Source organism: Metopolophium dirhodum, chromosome 5 (assembly GCF_019925205.1).
Source record: "Metopolophium dirhodum isolate CAU chromosome 5, ASM1992520v1, whole genome shotgun sequence".
Classification (NCBI taxonomy): Eukaryota; Metazoa; Arthropoda; class Insecta; order Hemiptera; family Aphididae; genus Metopolophium; species Metopolophium dirhodum.
The window spans coordinates 4499720-4516231 of NC_083564.1; the positions used below are offsets into that span (position 1 = coordinate 4499720).

General features: G+C 33.4%; 1 protein-coding gene across 1 annotated transcript in view; it reads left to right on the forward strand.

The window, feature by feature from the left end:
* The window catches only part of LOC132945011 (homeobox protein Nkx-6.1-like), a 29616-nt gene extending 22222 nt beyond the window's left edge, over positions 1-7394 (forward strand). Inside the window, exon 4 of the mRNA XM_061014615.1 lies at positions 5926-7394. Within this exon, the coding sequence (XP_060870598.1) occupies positions 5926-6156 (231 nt within the window). The 3' untranslated portion in view covers positions 6157-7394. The remainder of the gene's footprint in view (positions 1-5925) is intronic.
* The last annotated feature ends 9118 nt before the right edge of the window (positions 7395-16512 follow it).

Sequence of the window (16512 nt, forward strand, 5' to 3'; positions counted from 1 at the left end):
TTTCACGTCGTACCTATATTATATTACATGCGCGCACTCACGAAAATTTATGATTTATATGTCTATTGTCCATACGTACGGTCGGCCATCAAATCTATCATCGTCTCGTCCCTTCCTTTGCTCTTGCCACGGTAGGAACCTATAACGATATTTATAAGTACCTTATAAATATATGTTTGTATTTGTTATCCACATGGTATAATAATATGCGTTATATTATGTATGATACATAGGTCAGCGATCACTCGATTTCGTGATTGTGTTTCTCAAAGCGTTTTATGCGTCGTCGTGACCCCTGACCACTGCACGTCAAGTCCAATAATAAGACTATTTTTCGTAAACGAAATCGTTTGTATATTATCCGATATTATATCAGCTCAGTATTTTGGTATATATAATAGGGGATGGGACTAAATACCGTTTGCTCGTGATTTTATTAACGCACGATCATAATAATTTAATCTACGAACTGCTGCAGTACAGTAATCGAACGACGGAGTTTGAGGGTTAGGGGGGGGGGGGGGGGGTGGTTGGGTGGTAAAATCATAAATTTGAAAATAATATAAATATGAAAAAAACGGTAATAACGGACCTAATAAATCTATCGCACGCGCGTCGGACCGACATGACACTGCGACGGCGGTGGCCGAGTTTTTAGTTTGACGGTGACGCGCATACATCAAGGATTTTTTTTCATTTTCCCCGCTCCGGGAATTGGCGAAAAAGCGACGGACCCCGCGACATAATCAGATTACCTCAGATGATTTATCGTCTCTCCGCCGCCACCCCCCCCCCCTCCCCCATCACGGTTTCGTACATGTACATATTTATTACACTGCATTATAAATTATAATATTTAATATATTATTTATTCTATTTTCAATGTAAAAACGATTTCATATCATTCATTCGTAAATATAATATATTCCAATCGGTACATATATAATATAATAGGATTTAAACGCTCTATAGAGACCGTCGAAAAATCCTCTAAAAATACCCAATATGCCCAAATAAACGCATTTTACCAAAATAATGCGCTCTTAAAAATTGACGCATAAAATTATTTTTATTAATGCTATGTTTTTTTAGGTATACCTATCTAATTTATAATTTTCAATAAACTTAAAATATTCATACCGAACGTTTAAAAAAACAAACAAACTGAAATTTTAACAATTTTATCAACATTTGATTAATTAGTTTGATCAGTTACTGCGGTTACGTATCGTAGAACGATTGCTTATAAATTAGTTGGGTAAATTTAAAGTAGTAAGTATTGTATACAATGTACAAATATGCATACTAGCATAAAATCAACAAAATTTACCGAAAAATGGAAAACGTACGTTTCACCGTCGTTTTACTCGTCGAAGTACCCGTCCGTTTCACGAAACAAATTATGTAGGTCGGATAGCAATTGTCTCAGACCGCCCGCAAAAAATGTGCACTCTGCGGTACACCCGTCATTCGATTTCCAACTAACGAAATGCGTGCATCGTATCATATTATTAAACATAAATATTATAATAACGTTAACGTGTCGTTGTTGTCGTATAATACGCACTCAGATACGGTTTTCATATACATATATAATATATATGTACCTATATACCTGTGTATAATACCTGCCGACCGCACCGACTCTGTGCACCGGTTAGGTCCATCGGGATGGCCGAGACCAGCAGCAGCTATCATCGGTCCAATTATAATACGAGTCCCTTGTCCTACCCTCCGCCGCAGCGATTCCGTTCGCAGAGCTGCAGTGCCCGCGTGTTTTATCGTCGTCGTCGTCGTCGTCGTCCGGCGCAATCGGCTAATTATTATTAATCCCGTAATGGCGTAGGCGTATCCGGCCCGCCGTATAATAATATCATGGTGGTTGGCGGTGGAGGTGGTGGAGGTGGTGGTGGTGGTGGTGGTGGTGGTGGTGGTGTACAGGTATAACGTCATATCTATATAATATGTGCGTATTGTGTACAACAACAATATCGTTCGGGTCGATTTTGATTCGGTTAATTAACGTTTCCATTATTAATATTATTATATTATTCAGCCGGCTCGCATCCGCCTCCGCGCGGTCCCGACCGAATACATAATCACAACGTGCGTTATACACGCGCAATTTACCGGACAAATATGTGCATGATAATATATATATAAATATATAGAGAGAGAGAGAGAAAGACAGAGAGAGAGAGAGTGAGTGAGTGAGAGAGAGAGCGAGTGAGAGAGAGAGAGAGCAAGTGTGCGGTGTATACGGATATTGTGTATGTACATGTATACAACATTATTATATATAGGTAAGCCGCGTGTGCGCGTATTTTCCACGGCTATGGTACAAATACACTGCAGCTATATAATCGTATATTTACACGCACAATTTCCCAAAGTTTCCGGGTAATTACCCGCGCGATTTTTTCGGACCCGAAAACAACGAGAGAAATCGTGCCACATATTTTCATTTTGAGGTATACAAATGTATAGGAGGGTATCCATATATAATAATATGTAGCCCCCGAAAATCCATACATTTCGTACATTATATTTAGTTTGTATATATAGGTACATCGAATTCGCATTCTCAATGCTGTACGATATTATAATGTAGGTAATATATATGTATTTGTTTTTCAGTTAACATAATATGAAACATACAAAATATTTCTATTTCTATTGCGCGTCGTTAAATGGACGTCATTGATGGGGCGTGTAAGACCGTAAGGGGATATACTTCTTACTTACTGTGTGCAGTATTATATACCTACCCATAAAACTGAGACAAAAATGTTATTTAAAGTGTTTTTTCGGCTCATATGCTTACTTTTATGATTCGCCGATGCCCCGTTATTACGCGGGTCCACTGCAATGGTGTCGTGTGATTTTTAAACACGCTTGTCAAGTTTACAATAAACGATTTTCATTTATTTTATCTATACAATTAACCTAGGTAAACGGCCATTTTACGGGTACGTGTAACCAGAAATGTCACGCACACACACACACACACACACACACACACACTGTTGTATTTGTATATTATATTTTTAGCAGATTAAACAGGGTTTTGAACGATAATTTTTTTTTTAAGTTAATGGGCCACACTGTGTCCATAATAGTTAAACGGCGGGTTTTGATGGCCGCACGTGGTTTTTTTGCCCAATTTAGCCGCGTGGTAAAATGCCGTCGAAAACGATTGCGCGCCAGCGTACATATAACAATATGTATATACAGTACAAACAATAGATAGATATGCGTCCTTTTCCGGTCTTATTTAATTTGTCCTGGGGTAGATTATTTTTTTTAATGACATAACCCGTTGTTACGGTATATTCACGTATATATACACACGACACGACGACGGCGGAGGCACGGAGGGAGGATGGGTTGGCGGCACAAAATGTAAATTAATACCGTCGGGGGGTGCAGGTTAAAAAACTTTTCAACCGCACATTGCGCGCGCTTTTTATTCAAATGACAAACGCCCTGGAGAGCACTTGGCCCGCCTGTTTTAAATGTATAAAATGATGATAATAAAAACACGGGATGAAAAAAAAAAAAAATGATTGCGAATGTGTTGAGGTGAGGGCACGTACAGCGCGTAAAAAAAAAATCGTCTCCATTGCGCGTATATAAAAAGAGCAGTTTTCGTGTGTTGTTTTTTTATTTTTATTATTATTATTAATACCAGGTCGCAGATTATGCGGTTTAATATTCACTTCCGAGAGCCGTTTTTAATTTTCATCCGATTTAATTTCCTTTAATACCTTGTGCTCGACGTCGTTAATTAATTTGAATGGAACATAAAAACGAAAATGTTAAATTAAAGCTGCCTTCAAATTCGTTTTATACCGTTCGTTACTCTTTTTATATTCCTATATATTATATTTTATCACCGAGCTGTATAATCAGATCAACTCGTTCAAAAGTCACGTTATCAGTTATCACTATATAGATATGAACCCTATTCAGTGTATATTTTTACTCTCCCATACATACCTATATTTAGGTATAATATTATACGCGTACCTATGTATTATATATCATAAAACGCACGTATAGACCTCCCTCGATAGTACAGTCGGTGCGAACGGTCAATACTATAAATTATAGGAACTGTCGTAGTACATCATATTATAAGAACTTAATTTGTGTTCCTTGAGTATACCAGCAGTTGAATCATGATAAAAATATCAAATCTTATCGAGTTGAATCAACCCATTACAATTATACCTGCAGCTATTGCCCGTATACAAATGGTTCGATTAATATTATATACCTAATATATTTTATATAAGAGTATAAGACAAGCCATAGTGTGCAGCTAAAACGCCTTTAAAACGATTCTACGTAATATATGTTTAGGTACCCGTCCAGACCATCGACTCATATATATATATATATATTATATAATATACGTATATCGACGGGCGATGCTGTGCGAACGAATAGTCCAACGAGGTGGCGGTCTGTAATGGTTGGGGGTAGTGTTATGGGGGATGAGACATAAACTACCGTCGTCGTCGTCGTCGCCGTTATAGGATTGGCAACACTGCGAATTACCACTCCACTCGCCGTGCCGGTTCCGCGCGAGCAGTTTTGATCTCGTCAGCTTGTAAAGCAAACCGTCCCCCCGCAATTAGTAGTATTATCGAACACGCTCACGCGGGGGTGGCAGTAGCGGCGGCATTCGCAAGACGTTGCAAGATGTGACGCCGAGATTATTGCTGTATAACGTAGATGTGTCGGGGGGTGTAGAAGGGGTAAGCGCGCCACGGACTACACCGAGCGAGTGGAGGATGGCGGTTGCGATGGAGCAGGGGGGGGGGGGCGTTATAGGGGGACGGCCGATGAGTAGGTGGTGGCGGTGGTGGGCGCGCGCGCAGTCCAGATGGCGTCGTCTTAATGCGGTTATTAAAAACAAGACCGTCTAACGACCTTTGCAAAAGCCCGGGGGTTGATTAATGGCGAATACATGGACGCCTAAATACCGCGTAATTTGCAAATACACCGGCACAAACGGCCCCCGGACGGTCTTAATTACGGGCCGTTCCCCCCGCAAATGGTTTAACTTTATAATTAAAATCGCATACAGCGATATAATATAAAGTTTTAGCCCTTCCGTCTCCTCTCGCCGCCCCGTACCTATATACATAATATACATACCTAATAGGTATATAATATATATGTATAGTCGCGTATATACGCGCCCGTATATATATATATATATACCTATACCTACCCGGTAAAAACCCCTTTCCTCCGTCGCCGGAACCGGCAAAGCCTACGAAATAATGGCCGTGGTCTTAACTCTTTTAATTATGTGGAAAACGATAATATTATTATATATGGTTTATACATATATTTAATTACGCTTATACACACGGCGAGCCGTATAAGAAGTATATATGATTATACGCACTGTTCGCTTCCATAATCGTCGCACAACCACCCTCGCACGCCGCACTGTATAGGTGCTACTCGCCGCCGGTCTTAAGCTGCAGTTTTTATTAATTCGTTATAATATACTGTTTTTCAACGCACACCCATAATGTAGATAAACGATTTTCTTTTATAAGAAAATTTACAATCTGCAGTACAGTCTATTTTCCTGTATCATATTTACTTATTGTGTCTGTAAATATGATACAGGAAAATAGATCATACACAGTGATGAATTCGAGGAGTGCAGCCACCGGTTATAGCGACACTTACGTTTGGTAGGAAGATACACGATGTAACGGACTTTTGTTTAAAAAAAAACGATATCGGCGTTTGACTATATTGCAGGATGTCTGTCTATTAGAGGCAACTATTTCTTAGACCCTATAAATATTATAATATCAAATGCCAAAAATTCTATATATTGTACCTATATATTATAATATCTAAACTTAACTCGCGTATTGTTGTATCGTTTTCCAGGTGTGGTTCCAGAACCGGAGGACCAAGTGGCGGAAAAAGCACGCGGCCGAGATGGCCACGGCCAAGAGGAAGCAAGAAGAGGCGGCCGACGAGAGCGACGAAGACGAAGACATGCGTGACGACAGTGCGGCCAAACGGCTCAAAAGGGAATTGGCCGCGCACTATGGAGGCGGTGGCGGCGGTGGCGGCGGCGGCGGTGGAGGTGGCGGTGGCATCGGTGGAAGTATATAGCATCAGGCTTGGCCAGGAGTCGGTCACCCTGGCACCTTGGACCTGAAGACTCACGAATAAACCCGTCGAGATGCGAGTACTTGTAAGTACATCGATAACCACGCACGCTGTACAATTCTGATGATGATGATGATAAATATTATTATTATTTGTAAATTTCTATACTTATAAGTACACAAATATTTTATACATAACTTTATTATTATTATTATATAATATAAAACATACAATTTATGCCTATCCAAAACGTCTAGTCATCGCATATTTTTTTTATTTTTCTTTAGGTATTTGTGCGTATTATTGTTATTATGTATAAAAATTTAGAGAGCAATATGATTACGGTATAGGTATCATACTATTACAACAATAATATTAAGTATGGCGCCGCGCCGCACGTATACTCCCCGTAGGTCCTCATCATGTAATTATTATAATATAGAGGTATAGCCGACATTATGTACAGAAAGGTATCGTGGTGGATGGAACGTTTTACATATTTTGTATTATCTTCACCATGCATTCTGCATATAATATACGCGTATACAAAGACGTAGTCCGCGGTGTGTGCGTTTTGTTCTTTTTGTTTATTCGATGTCCCCCCCCTACCTTATCACCCTATTGTATAGTGTTGCCCGCCCACGCGTATACAACGCTTCGACGACGATCATTATTATTATTAATATTATTATTATTATTATTATTATTATTATTATTATTATTATTATCTCAATAATTAATATAATATATTATATGGCCTTTATTGTAGCTTTTTTTGTGCGCCGATCATTACAATATTAGATAATACAACACTTACTTGGTACAATATGTTATTATTATAATGTACCTACAAGTATGTATCATGTATATACAGAAATACTAAAATAGGTAAATACGTTTTTACGGATTTGTTCACGGCTTGTAATATCTGTTGTATAATAATATGTCGGGAGTAAACGGTTTTAATATAATATAAGATAAGATAATATAATAATAACTTGTAATTAAAATGTGAATATACTATGATATTATATCCCCCTTTTACGTTGTACATATTATATTTAATGATTGTTAATAATATTATTTATTTAGCGAAGGTACGTTTGGATAATCGTTTGCACTTATACACACATGTACGGTTATACTTAATTTACCACTAAACCTTAAGTTAAACAAATCATGTAATCTTTAAACAAAAATAAGTGAAATGTTGATTTAAAAAGACATAATATTATTATATACATCGATGTGTTATTTATTTATTTTTGACGATTAATACCTATTATACCTATAAAATATTTGAATGCGATATCATACAATAACAATACCTATAATCATCTGTGTTTATGCCTTTTTTGTATATGACACTAAATGGCGTACAGCAAATAATTCACGGCGAGTCATTTTGTTACCCGTACTTATTTTCAACTATAAATCATGCCATGTTATATATTATTATTCGTGAACAAAAAAAAATTTACCAATTTCAAAGCGTAAAATAAATGATTCAATAAATATTTTTAAAAAGCATAAATACGTATTTATTGTGTTGTACGTATATAATATGGTATGTAGCAGCGTTTTTCAACATGTGGTACGCGTACCACTAGTGGAGTATGGCAAGTGGTACACGAAGAAAATCCCGCTTTATAAAAAAAAAAATTAAAAGGTCAATAGACCATATTAAATATTATATGGTTTATTTGATAAAAGTAATAATTGCACAACATATTTAATTTTCTTATTGAGCATCGAACGCTTATATTATATTGTCATAACTCTGTGGTTACAATATAAAATAAAATTCCAAACATGTAAAATAAGGTCGAAGAGTACATGAACGTAAACTGTGAAGGTGCGGTACGCAGATATAAAAAGGTCGAGAACCGCTGGAATGCAGGAGTAGGGTGTAGACATTATATGGAACATCGGCCATTATCAAAATCGTAAATCGTAAACCATTTGATAATGAAAACTACAACTAGTTCAAAACATTTATTTATAGAACTGTTCACGACTACGACGGGTAGCGAGTGCTGAAGAGTTGGTTCACGAGTAGGTACGTAGATGCGACTATATTATACCATAATTTAATATTTCTATACGGACATTACTCAAAAGTAATAAATAATAATAGTTACAATAATACTGTCAAACGTCAATACTTCAAAATTACTTCAACTCCATTAGCATACTGAATAAACATCAATATAATATAATAAATATTATGTAGGTACTTGATGAAATTTCGATTTTTCAGTCATTCAATATTTAATGTTATCTTTCTTCGTAGCACATTTACATAATATAATACAATTTAATGAACTCTACATTTAGTCAACGCCATTCAGTGCGACATCGTCACTCGTCGTGATAATACACAAAACACCAACAGCCACCTCTTTATACGGAACCGAATAAAATGTAAAACAAGTTTTTATATTAACGCAAGTAAACTAAGTTGGGTAGGTACTAAAAAAAAATCTGAAGTTTTCTCAAAAAAATGTTATGGATTTCATATACTGTTATATCCAATCCAATAACTGAAAACACGAGTAAATTGATTCATAGGATTCTGTAGCTTTTCAATAAAATGTTAGTATAACAACGATGTGGGTTTTTATTTATTTATTTTTAACTCAAACCATCGATTTGATCGTTTATGGTTTAAAAGTTTTATAGAATTCATTCGTCTCTAAATGTATTACATAATATATTCTAAAACTAAAAAGGATAATAATTTTATTATGATTAAAATGCTACAAAATATGGTAAGATAACAACAATCTTAAAATTGTAGAACAATCTAAACACCGAATAAAAATAGTATCCAACTATAATTTTAAACTATATTTTTAAATAACAGAATGTTTTGCCATTTTTGTTATAGACTATAGTCGTAGAATGTCAATAAACCCAACCTTAAAAAGCGCTTGAAAAGTATGTATACTTACATAATTATAGATACGGGTGATTAAATATTAACAACTAATTTACATACTTAGGAATTAGGATAGCTGATAGGTTTAACAAATATTAATGCTCAAAAAAAAAATAACAAAAAACTATAAATGATTTTGAAATCTTAAAACTCAAAATGTTTTCATCAAGAGAAATGTGCTCCGTTCCTACACTCAATATTTTTAATTTTACCATGTAATATATAAACTACAATTTTCTTCACTTTCAATAAAATATGCCTATAAGAAATAAAAATATAGTTAATAAACGTTGTTTATGTCTTTTATAATATTTTGAAATCTGTGTTGGAAAGTACTTTTGCAAACTACGAAAGAAAGTTAAATTAATTTGTTGGCATACTTTTATATTCCTCAAACATTACCTATTTCAAGAAACTAATTTATTACTTGTAAAACAATTTGTATTCTGTACAATCTATAAGCACGAACTTAAAAAACAATTTTTACCTATATTTTGTATTTTCGCATAAATGTACTCATACATTAGTACATTACTATACATAAAACACAAGTTATATAATTATATATAATAATATAATTTTGACTATTGAAAGTTAAAAAATATAATTTGCTAATACGTATGTTTAATGTAGAATTTTAATTTTAATTTTATAAAGTTGAGTTAAACACACATATGGTGGAGAAAAATTAGTACTGTAAAGCATTACCCCCACACTTGTTAAGTTGTTGAACCTAATACGTATTTTCTCACTCTCTCTCTCTCTCCTCTCGTTGACCACGTGAATCATAGAAAATTTGGGTTCAGCAGAACCAATCTTATATGGTCAGCTTTAATATTAGACAGAATCGACTTACTATCAAATTTTAAGTTAAAAACATTATCTGTATAGGTGCATTATGGTTGTTCTACGATAATTCAATTTTTCTAAGATATATGATCATTTTTAAACTGCAATATTCTACATACCTACTCATAACTCCCGCATGAAAATGTACACATCGTAAGACTGCTAACGCTAAAGCACAGTTATTGATCTTAAACTTAAGTTTGATAATAGGTCAATTCGTTCTAATATTAAAACCTAACAATACAACAAGATTGGGGTTCTTCTATTTAGAAAATATTACTGCTATGTTCCACGCGATTACGGGTTGAGGTCAGAGTTGGTAAACAAATAGTGCGGCGCTGACAATCCATCCGGTATACTCAATTTATTGACATTTAATTGAAATGAGTATACTTACATTTTATTTTATTTAAGATTTTAATGCAGTAAAATTGCAGTCAACATGCAGTGACGCTGAATGCTAATAATTGTGTTGGGGCTAACTTGTGGACCGTGGAGTCTGTAAATCCTATACCAATATGAATAGGTAACAAGTTATTCATACGTGCAGTAGACAGGATACTAGTTTAGGTATAACATATACTGGATATAGGTGTATTATAATAATAAAGTGCAACTGTAATTTAAAAAAATGTACTATTGCGTTATTCTAAAAAGAAACTCGTATAAATAGTTTATTCGAGACTACCCATACAGTACGATATTGTACACTATTTTGTGAGGTCACCGCCGCCGTGACATCACCATATTATTATAACAATACAGGATACAGTTTGTCGTTTGTATTTGTTGTCGTTGAAGATGATGATATCGACTTTCGCTTTTATATACGCTCATATAATATATATATACATATTATATACATATATTTTTAGGTCTTTGTTGGATAGTGCTGTGTTATATGTGGAAACAGATTTCTCAATTGAATTAGGGAGAGGGCAGTGTGGTGGGGTTCGTCGAGGGGAGGGATAAAGGTACATTCGGTCGAAAAACTGTCCATTTCATAAGTCGACAGTAGCCATGGTAACGGTCCGCACAGATTCTTATCGAATCAATTTCGGAATTCAAAAGGACTTACACCCTCACCTCCACCCGACCATTGATGCTCGGACACACGCGCGCGCCATTTATACCCTTGTAATACACCGTGCAACATTTTTATTCGCCGCTTTTTACCCCTTGGCACATATATATATAAAAATATCTACACAAGTACGAGCTCCCAGTCCTCACACAAAGTATTATTTTTATAGATTTATATTTATTTTCATATGATCGATCGTTTACACCGTATAGTTATATCGAAAGCTCTGAAAAAAAATAACGAAATCTCGCTGCAAAACGAGTCGATTCTATTGGCGGATAGCAAACACCATCGACCGTTAATTTTATATCTACTCGACCTTAAATTATTAATTATTGTGTCATAGATAGGCATACGTGAAACTATAGGTATATATATATTTAATTTGTGTGCTGCAAGACTTTTCATTTAGTCGTTATTACCATCATACGTTTATTTTTATTCTATAAACTTTTCGTTCTATACGCAGAGTTTACTAATTATATACATATGATTAATTTAGGTCGTTTGTACAACAAAACCCTCCTAGAGACGCTAAAAAAGGACCGCAAAGTTAATCTGCAGATGAAAAGTTTTGTTTTAGCCTTTTATTCGTGAAAACGAGTTGAAAACAAGCAACTCGTCATTCCATACAGAATGTAATTAGACATACCGAATTTAAACATAAAGCTATAAGCTGCTTTGCATTAATTTTAAAATTGAACAAATACATTTTGTTTTTAAGTGTTCAAAATAAACTGCATTTTAAAATGATTAACTCTTGAATGTACAATGACATTATCACCACAATTTATTATTATTTTAAACATACCTATACTTGATATGTATTTTATTTTATTTCATAATTTAAATATTTTTCAAATTATAAAAGTTTTTAAAATGGTAATTCATTTAAAGAATAATTTGAAAAGCATAACTAAGTAGGAAGGTATAGAATTGTATAAAGTCTTTAAATATTTAATGCATTATCTTTAAGCGGATGGATACTTTGTTCAGTTATACTTATAATGAAAATTAATATAATGTACGCCGTACCTAATATATACTCAAAATGAAACAACAATCCAGATGTAAAATGTAATAAAATAAATGAAGTCGCACGCATTATTAGGATATACAGTTTCTATATTGCAATGGTAATTCTAATGTTTTTCGAACACATATTACTAATAATTTATTTTACTCAGGAGGTACCTATATGGTATTTTATCGTGTCATGAGGTACGTCTAATGACTATTCATATTGAAAACGGCAATTTAAATGATAAACACAGCGTTATATTGCATACATATGACGCGGTATATGGTATTGTATCGGTTGTATTATTGCAGTGTAGTTATTACGAAAAGATATTTTTGGTGACTTGGTATTTTAAAACGCATATAAATTTTATGTGACACAATTGTTTTCTTTTGCAAGATAAAATTACGAGATGCACCATCCACGCTGCTCGTCCGCTCCCCCCGACGCAATACCCGGTAATATATCAACCAGACCGCAAATATTTATTAACGGATGTAATCATTTTTCTTAAGGGTTTTATTATATTGTGAATCCTGATGCTGGCCATAACGCGTACCATAATAATATAATACCATAATATTATATATACATGCAGTACATAATATACAAACCCCGGATATTATATTATACAACAGTCTAATACAGCGCTGTGCGCAATTTTATATTTATACAGTGCGGTTCCCGAGTCAGAAGAGTTGTATGTGCGTGCCACAATGGCATTACACAAAGGTTCCAGGTGTCTTCTATGTGCCATTCTGGGGACGCGTTGGCTCTCATATCCGGCTCCATAATGGTTCCAAATTATTTACAATGGGTTTTTATTATTATTTATTTATTTATTTTTTTTAAACAGCCGCTGATATTGGTCCGAAAAAATAGCTGCGTAGTAAAAAATAATGGCATGTATTCTTTCATCGAATCGCTCGGGTATGACAGCATTAAGGAAGGAAAATGGTGATCACACCGGCATGGCAACATCAGGCCACGAGTTACCATAAACATTTTAAAAGTCTGCCATACTTTAAAGTTCAGCGTTTTGCATTTGAAATGAGCCTCTTCAACTTTTAATAGAGTGTTCACGTTTTGGGGTGATCTTTTAGCAAGTTTTCAACGACAGTAGTGATTTTCCTTCAGAAATAACAAAGAGATATTTAATGTTTCACTACGTTGTATTTAGTATTTTTTTTATATTACGAAACAATAATAATAATAATAATAATAATACGTAAGAGAAATTGTATTGAATATTTCAATATTTTTTATTTTTATCTTTGGTACAATACTTACATTTCGATTTAATCTACTGAACTATCGAACGAAACATATTATTTTATTATAATTGTTTTTTTTATAGAATCAACCTCGGAATCTGGGCCGGTATGGCTTACCAATATTATTTACATTCATTACGGTTTTTACAATATGTCTTATGGACAACTTGATTTTAAATATATAATATTGATATGCGTGTCTTCAGCTGGATATAACTATCAAACTTTTGCTCAACAAACACGTACATTTTGGGTAGGTACCTATAACTACCTACCTACCTACCTACCCAATCATATATTATATGTTTAAGAGGAAAATATATTATTGTCTATAGGCTATATAGTGGTTTATGTGATTTTATACAAGGGCTTTGGGCTTTCATTTAATACAAAAACACACAACTTTAGCACGGGAATTAGTAAGGGAGGGTAATCATTTTAGCACGCCATGTCCTGTAGTTTTCGAATCCAACCTGACCTGACCTGGAATTAATTTTAATTTCGCATTTTCCAAGCACAATTAATGAACGTCTAGCAAGCAATCTCCTTCATCCTAATCTACGGGTCATTCCAATTACAGCCGTTGATCCTCCGGGTAATGGGTTTTCCAACCAGAGACCATTTGTAAACAAAATTACTCATATAATTTCAAAATCTGTTAGCATCTCTAAATGAGTTACCGGTGGTTGAGCGGGATATTTCGGTTTTAATAATTCATAAACCTGAGCACCGCCGGCACTCGCACACACATGCATAGAGCATTCCACTACACTTTAATGGTCCCAAAATCTCTTCATATAATCTGGTAACGTTCCAAAAATACGTGCAGTTTTATGGAAAAATATAAATAATTTATATATACATACATAGGTATACTTCAATATATTATATATTATATTGATATTGTTTTTTTATATATATATACATATATTTTTTGTTTACCAGTCGATCGAGGGTTCAATCACGATTCAATTTGTAGTTTTAATTTATATTCATAGAAGCTAACGACGACAAGGGATTAGTGATGGCGGGGGATGAAAAAAAGTGGCTTCGAATTACATTAATTGAATTGTAAAACAATATTTTTTGTGAATAAAAACGACGAAATAATGAAAAATTGAAATTACGGATCATTGGAATTGCATCCGACTTTTTTGCGAGGGATTTTGAATAGTAATCATAACAAACAGAATAAAAAAAAATATATATAAAAAAAACTTTATTATAATTTGTCATAGCAAAAGCTATATATTTTGTAAAGTATATATTATAGGAATTGAGGACAAAGCTTTCAGTTTGTTTATAATTTATCCATTTAGGTTCCGCGTAAATTATAACCGAATAAAACTACATTATTTACTTAATAGAACCCTTGCCTATAATTAGGATTTATTTGACTTTAGTTTTCGTTTTAAAAATTATGGCTTTTTTCGCTACGTCTATTATCGTTATTATCAGAATATTTTTATTAGAATATATAAATACTAAAAAATATTATTTATTATTTATAGGTATATAGATAAAAAAAATATGGCACTGCAGTTGTGATAAAGATTTTACAACAATTTTACAAACTTACGGAGGAAAGTTGTATTTTCGAGATTTTTATTTTATTAAGTTGCAGATAATACACACTTATAATTATAATACTTAAGTAAATTAATAATTTATTATTATACGAATAAAAAATTAGGAAAATCGATATAGGTAACTATAATTGAAATAATATAGATATATTGTTTATATTTTGAATTAAAAAATCGTTTTATTATTTGTGTAATTTCACAAATTATGACGCAACATTATTTTGGAAAATAATTTTCTTCTATGGTAATTTGCTATTTAGATTTATTTTAATACGATTTATAACTTTTAATATTAAGACTTTATATTTTAATACAACTCATATCAAATATCAATACATATTTATTCTTTTTATAGAAGAAATGTTAACAAAAATAATTATACACATATTATATTCGTTATACTACCATCATAATCGTCCTTTTATAACTGACTATCCAGAAGGATTATTAATTCAAAATAAAATTTGAAAGTATTTATTTATCATTTTATTTTTACAAGCACTTAAACTTTTAAACAGTTATAATGCTTTACGCCTTTACTTTAATCGTCAGATGAATATGAAGACTTCACTCTAATTCTCCTATCAAACTTTTTATTCAGAGTTATTTGTTGTCTCCGTCTTACAAGTGCGTAAACATTTTTTAACAAGTGTTATGCGTATATAAAATAGCGTAAATTTAAAATGCTCATAACTCACTTAAAAATTGAGTTATCGTAAAAAAAAACCTAGATACAAACACAGATAATGTTCTTACCATCAAGTTTTATAATAGGTCGATTCCCTCTAATTTTTGAACTAACGGAGTTAAACGTGATCTGCTGAGCGTAAATTTGCTATGTTACGCACTTGTTAAACGGAGACAACAAATATATGTGTAGCGTCCCCTTAAGAACAAAATATTCGTTTCAAAAATTATCTCTGGTAATTTATACAAAATATGTTTACAATACATATTTATACGAAAACTTAACATAATAATACACCTAATAAATGTAAAAATTGATTAACAGTTTGTTTGAGCAATTTTATACATGTATAAATCACGCAAACGTTAAAGCTTCAATTAGTTAAAATTTGATTTTGACTCTAATAACGCGTAGTCTCAATAGTACTCCCAAATCGAGTGGTGCGCAGCGGGATAGTGTACGGAGCTTCTCTACTGTTTTTTACATGCTCCAACTATTATTATTTTATTTTTTACTGAAAAGGATGGGGACAGCCACGGCACAACCTAATGCCTGAATTCATTTGTCATCAAACTAGGATTTAAATTGTTGTTAATGACACTGACAATACATTGATTCAAAATCTAATGAATTTTATGACTTTTTTAAAATTTTTGATTCTAATTTAGACCAGTCAGTTTATTAATTATTTGATAACACTTCTGTACGCGGCTATTCTCCCTATATCACACGGGTCGCGGCGGTTCATTTCATCAGTCCAATGATCACTCTCTCTCAAACACCAAACGCAATAATATTTTTAGGCACTCTTGTAGTATGTTACCTACCAGAAAATATGACAGACCTACTCTTTTATATTTTCATTTAACTTTATCACGGAAAAGTATCTGTGACTTGAGTTATTAAGATAAATCAC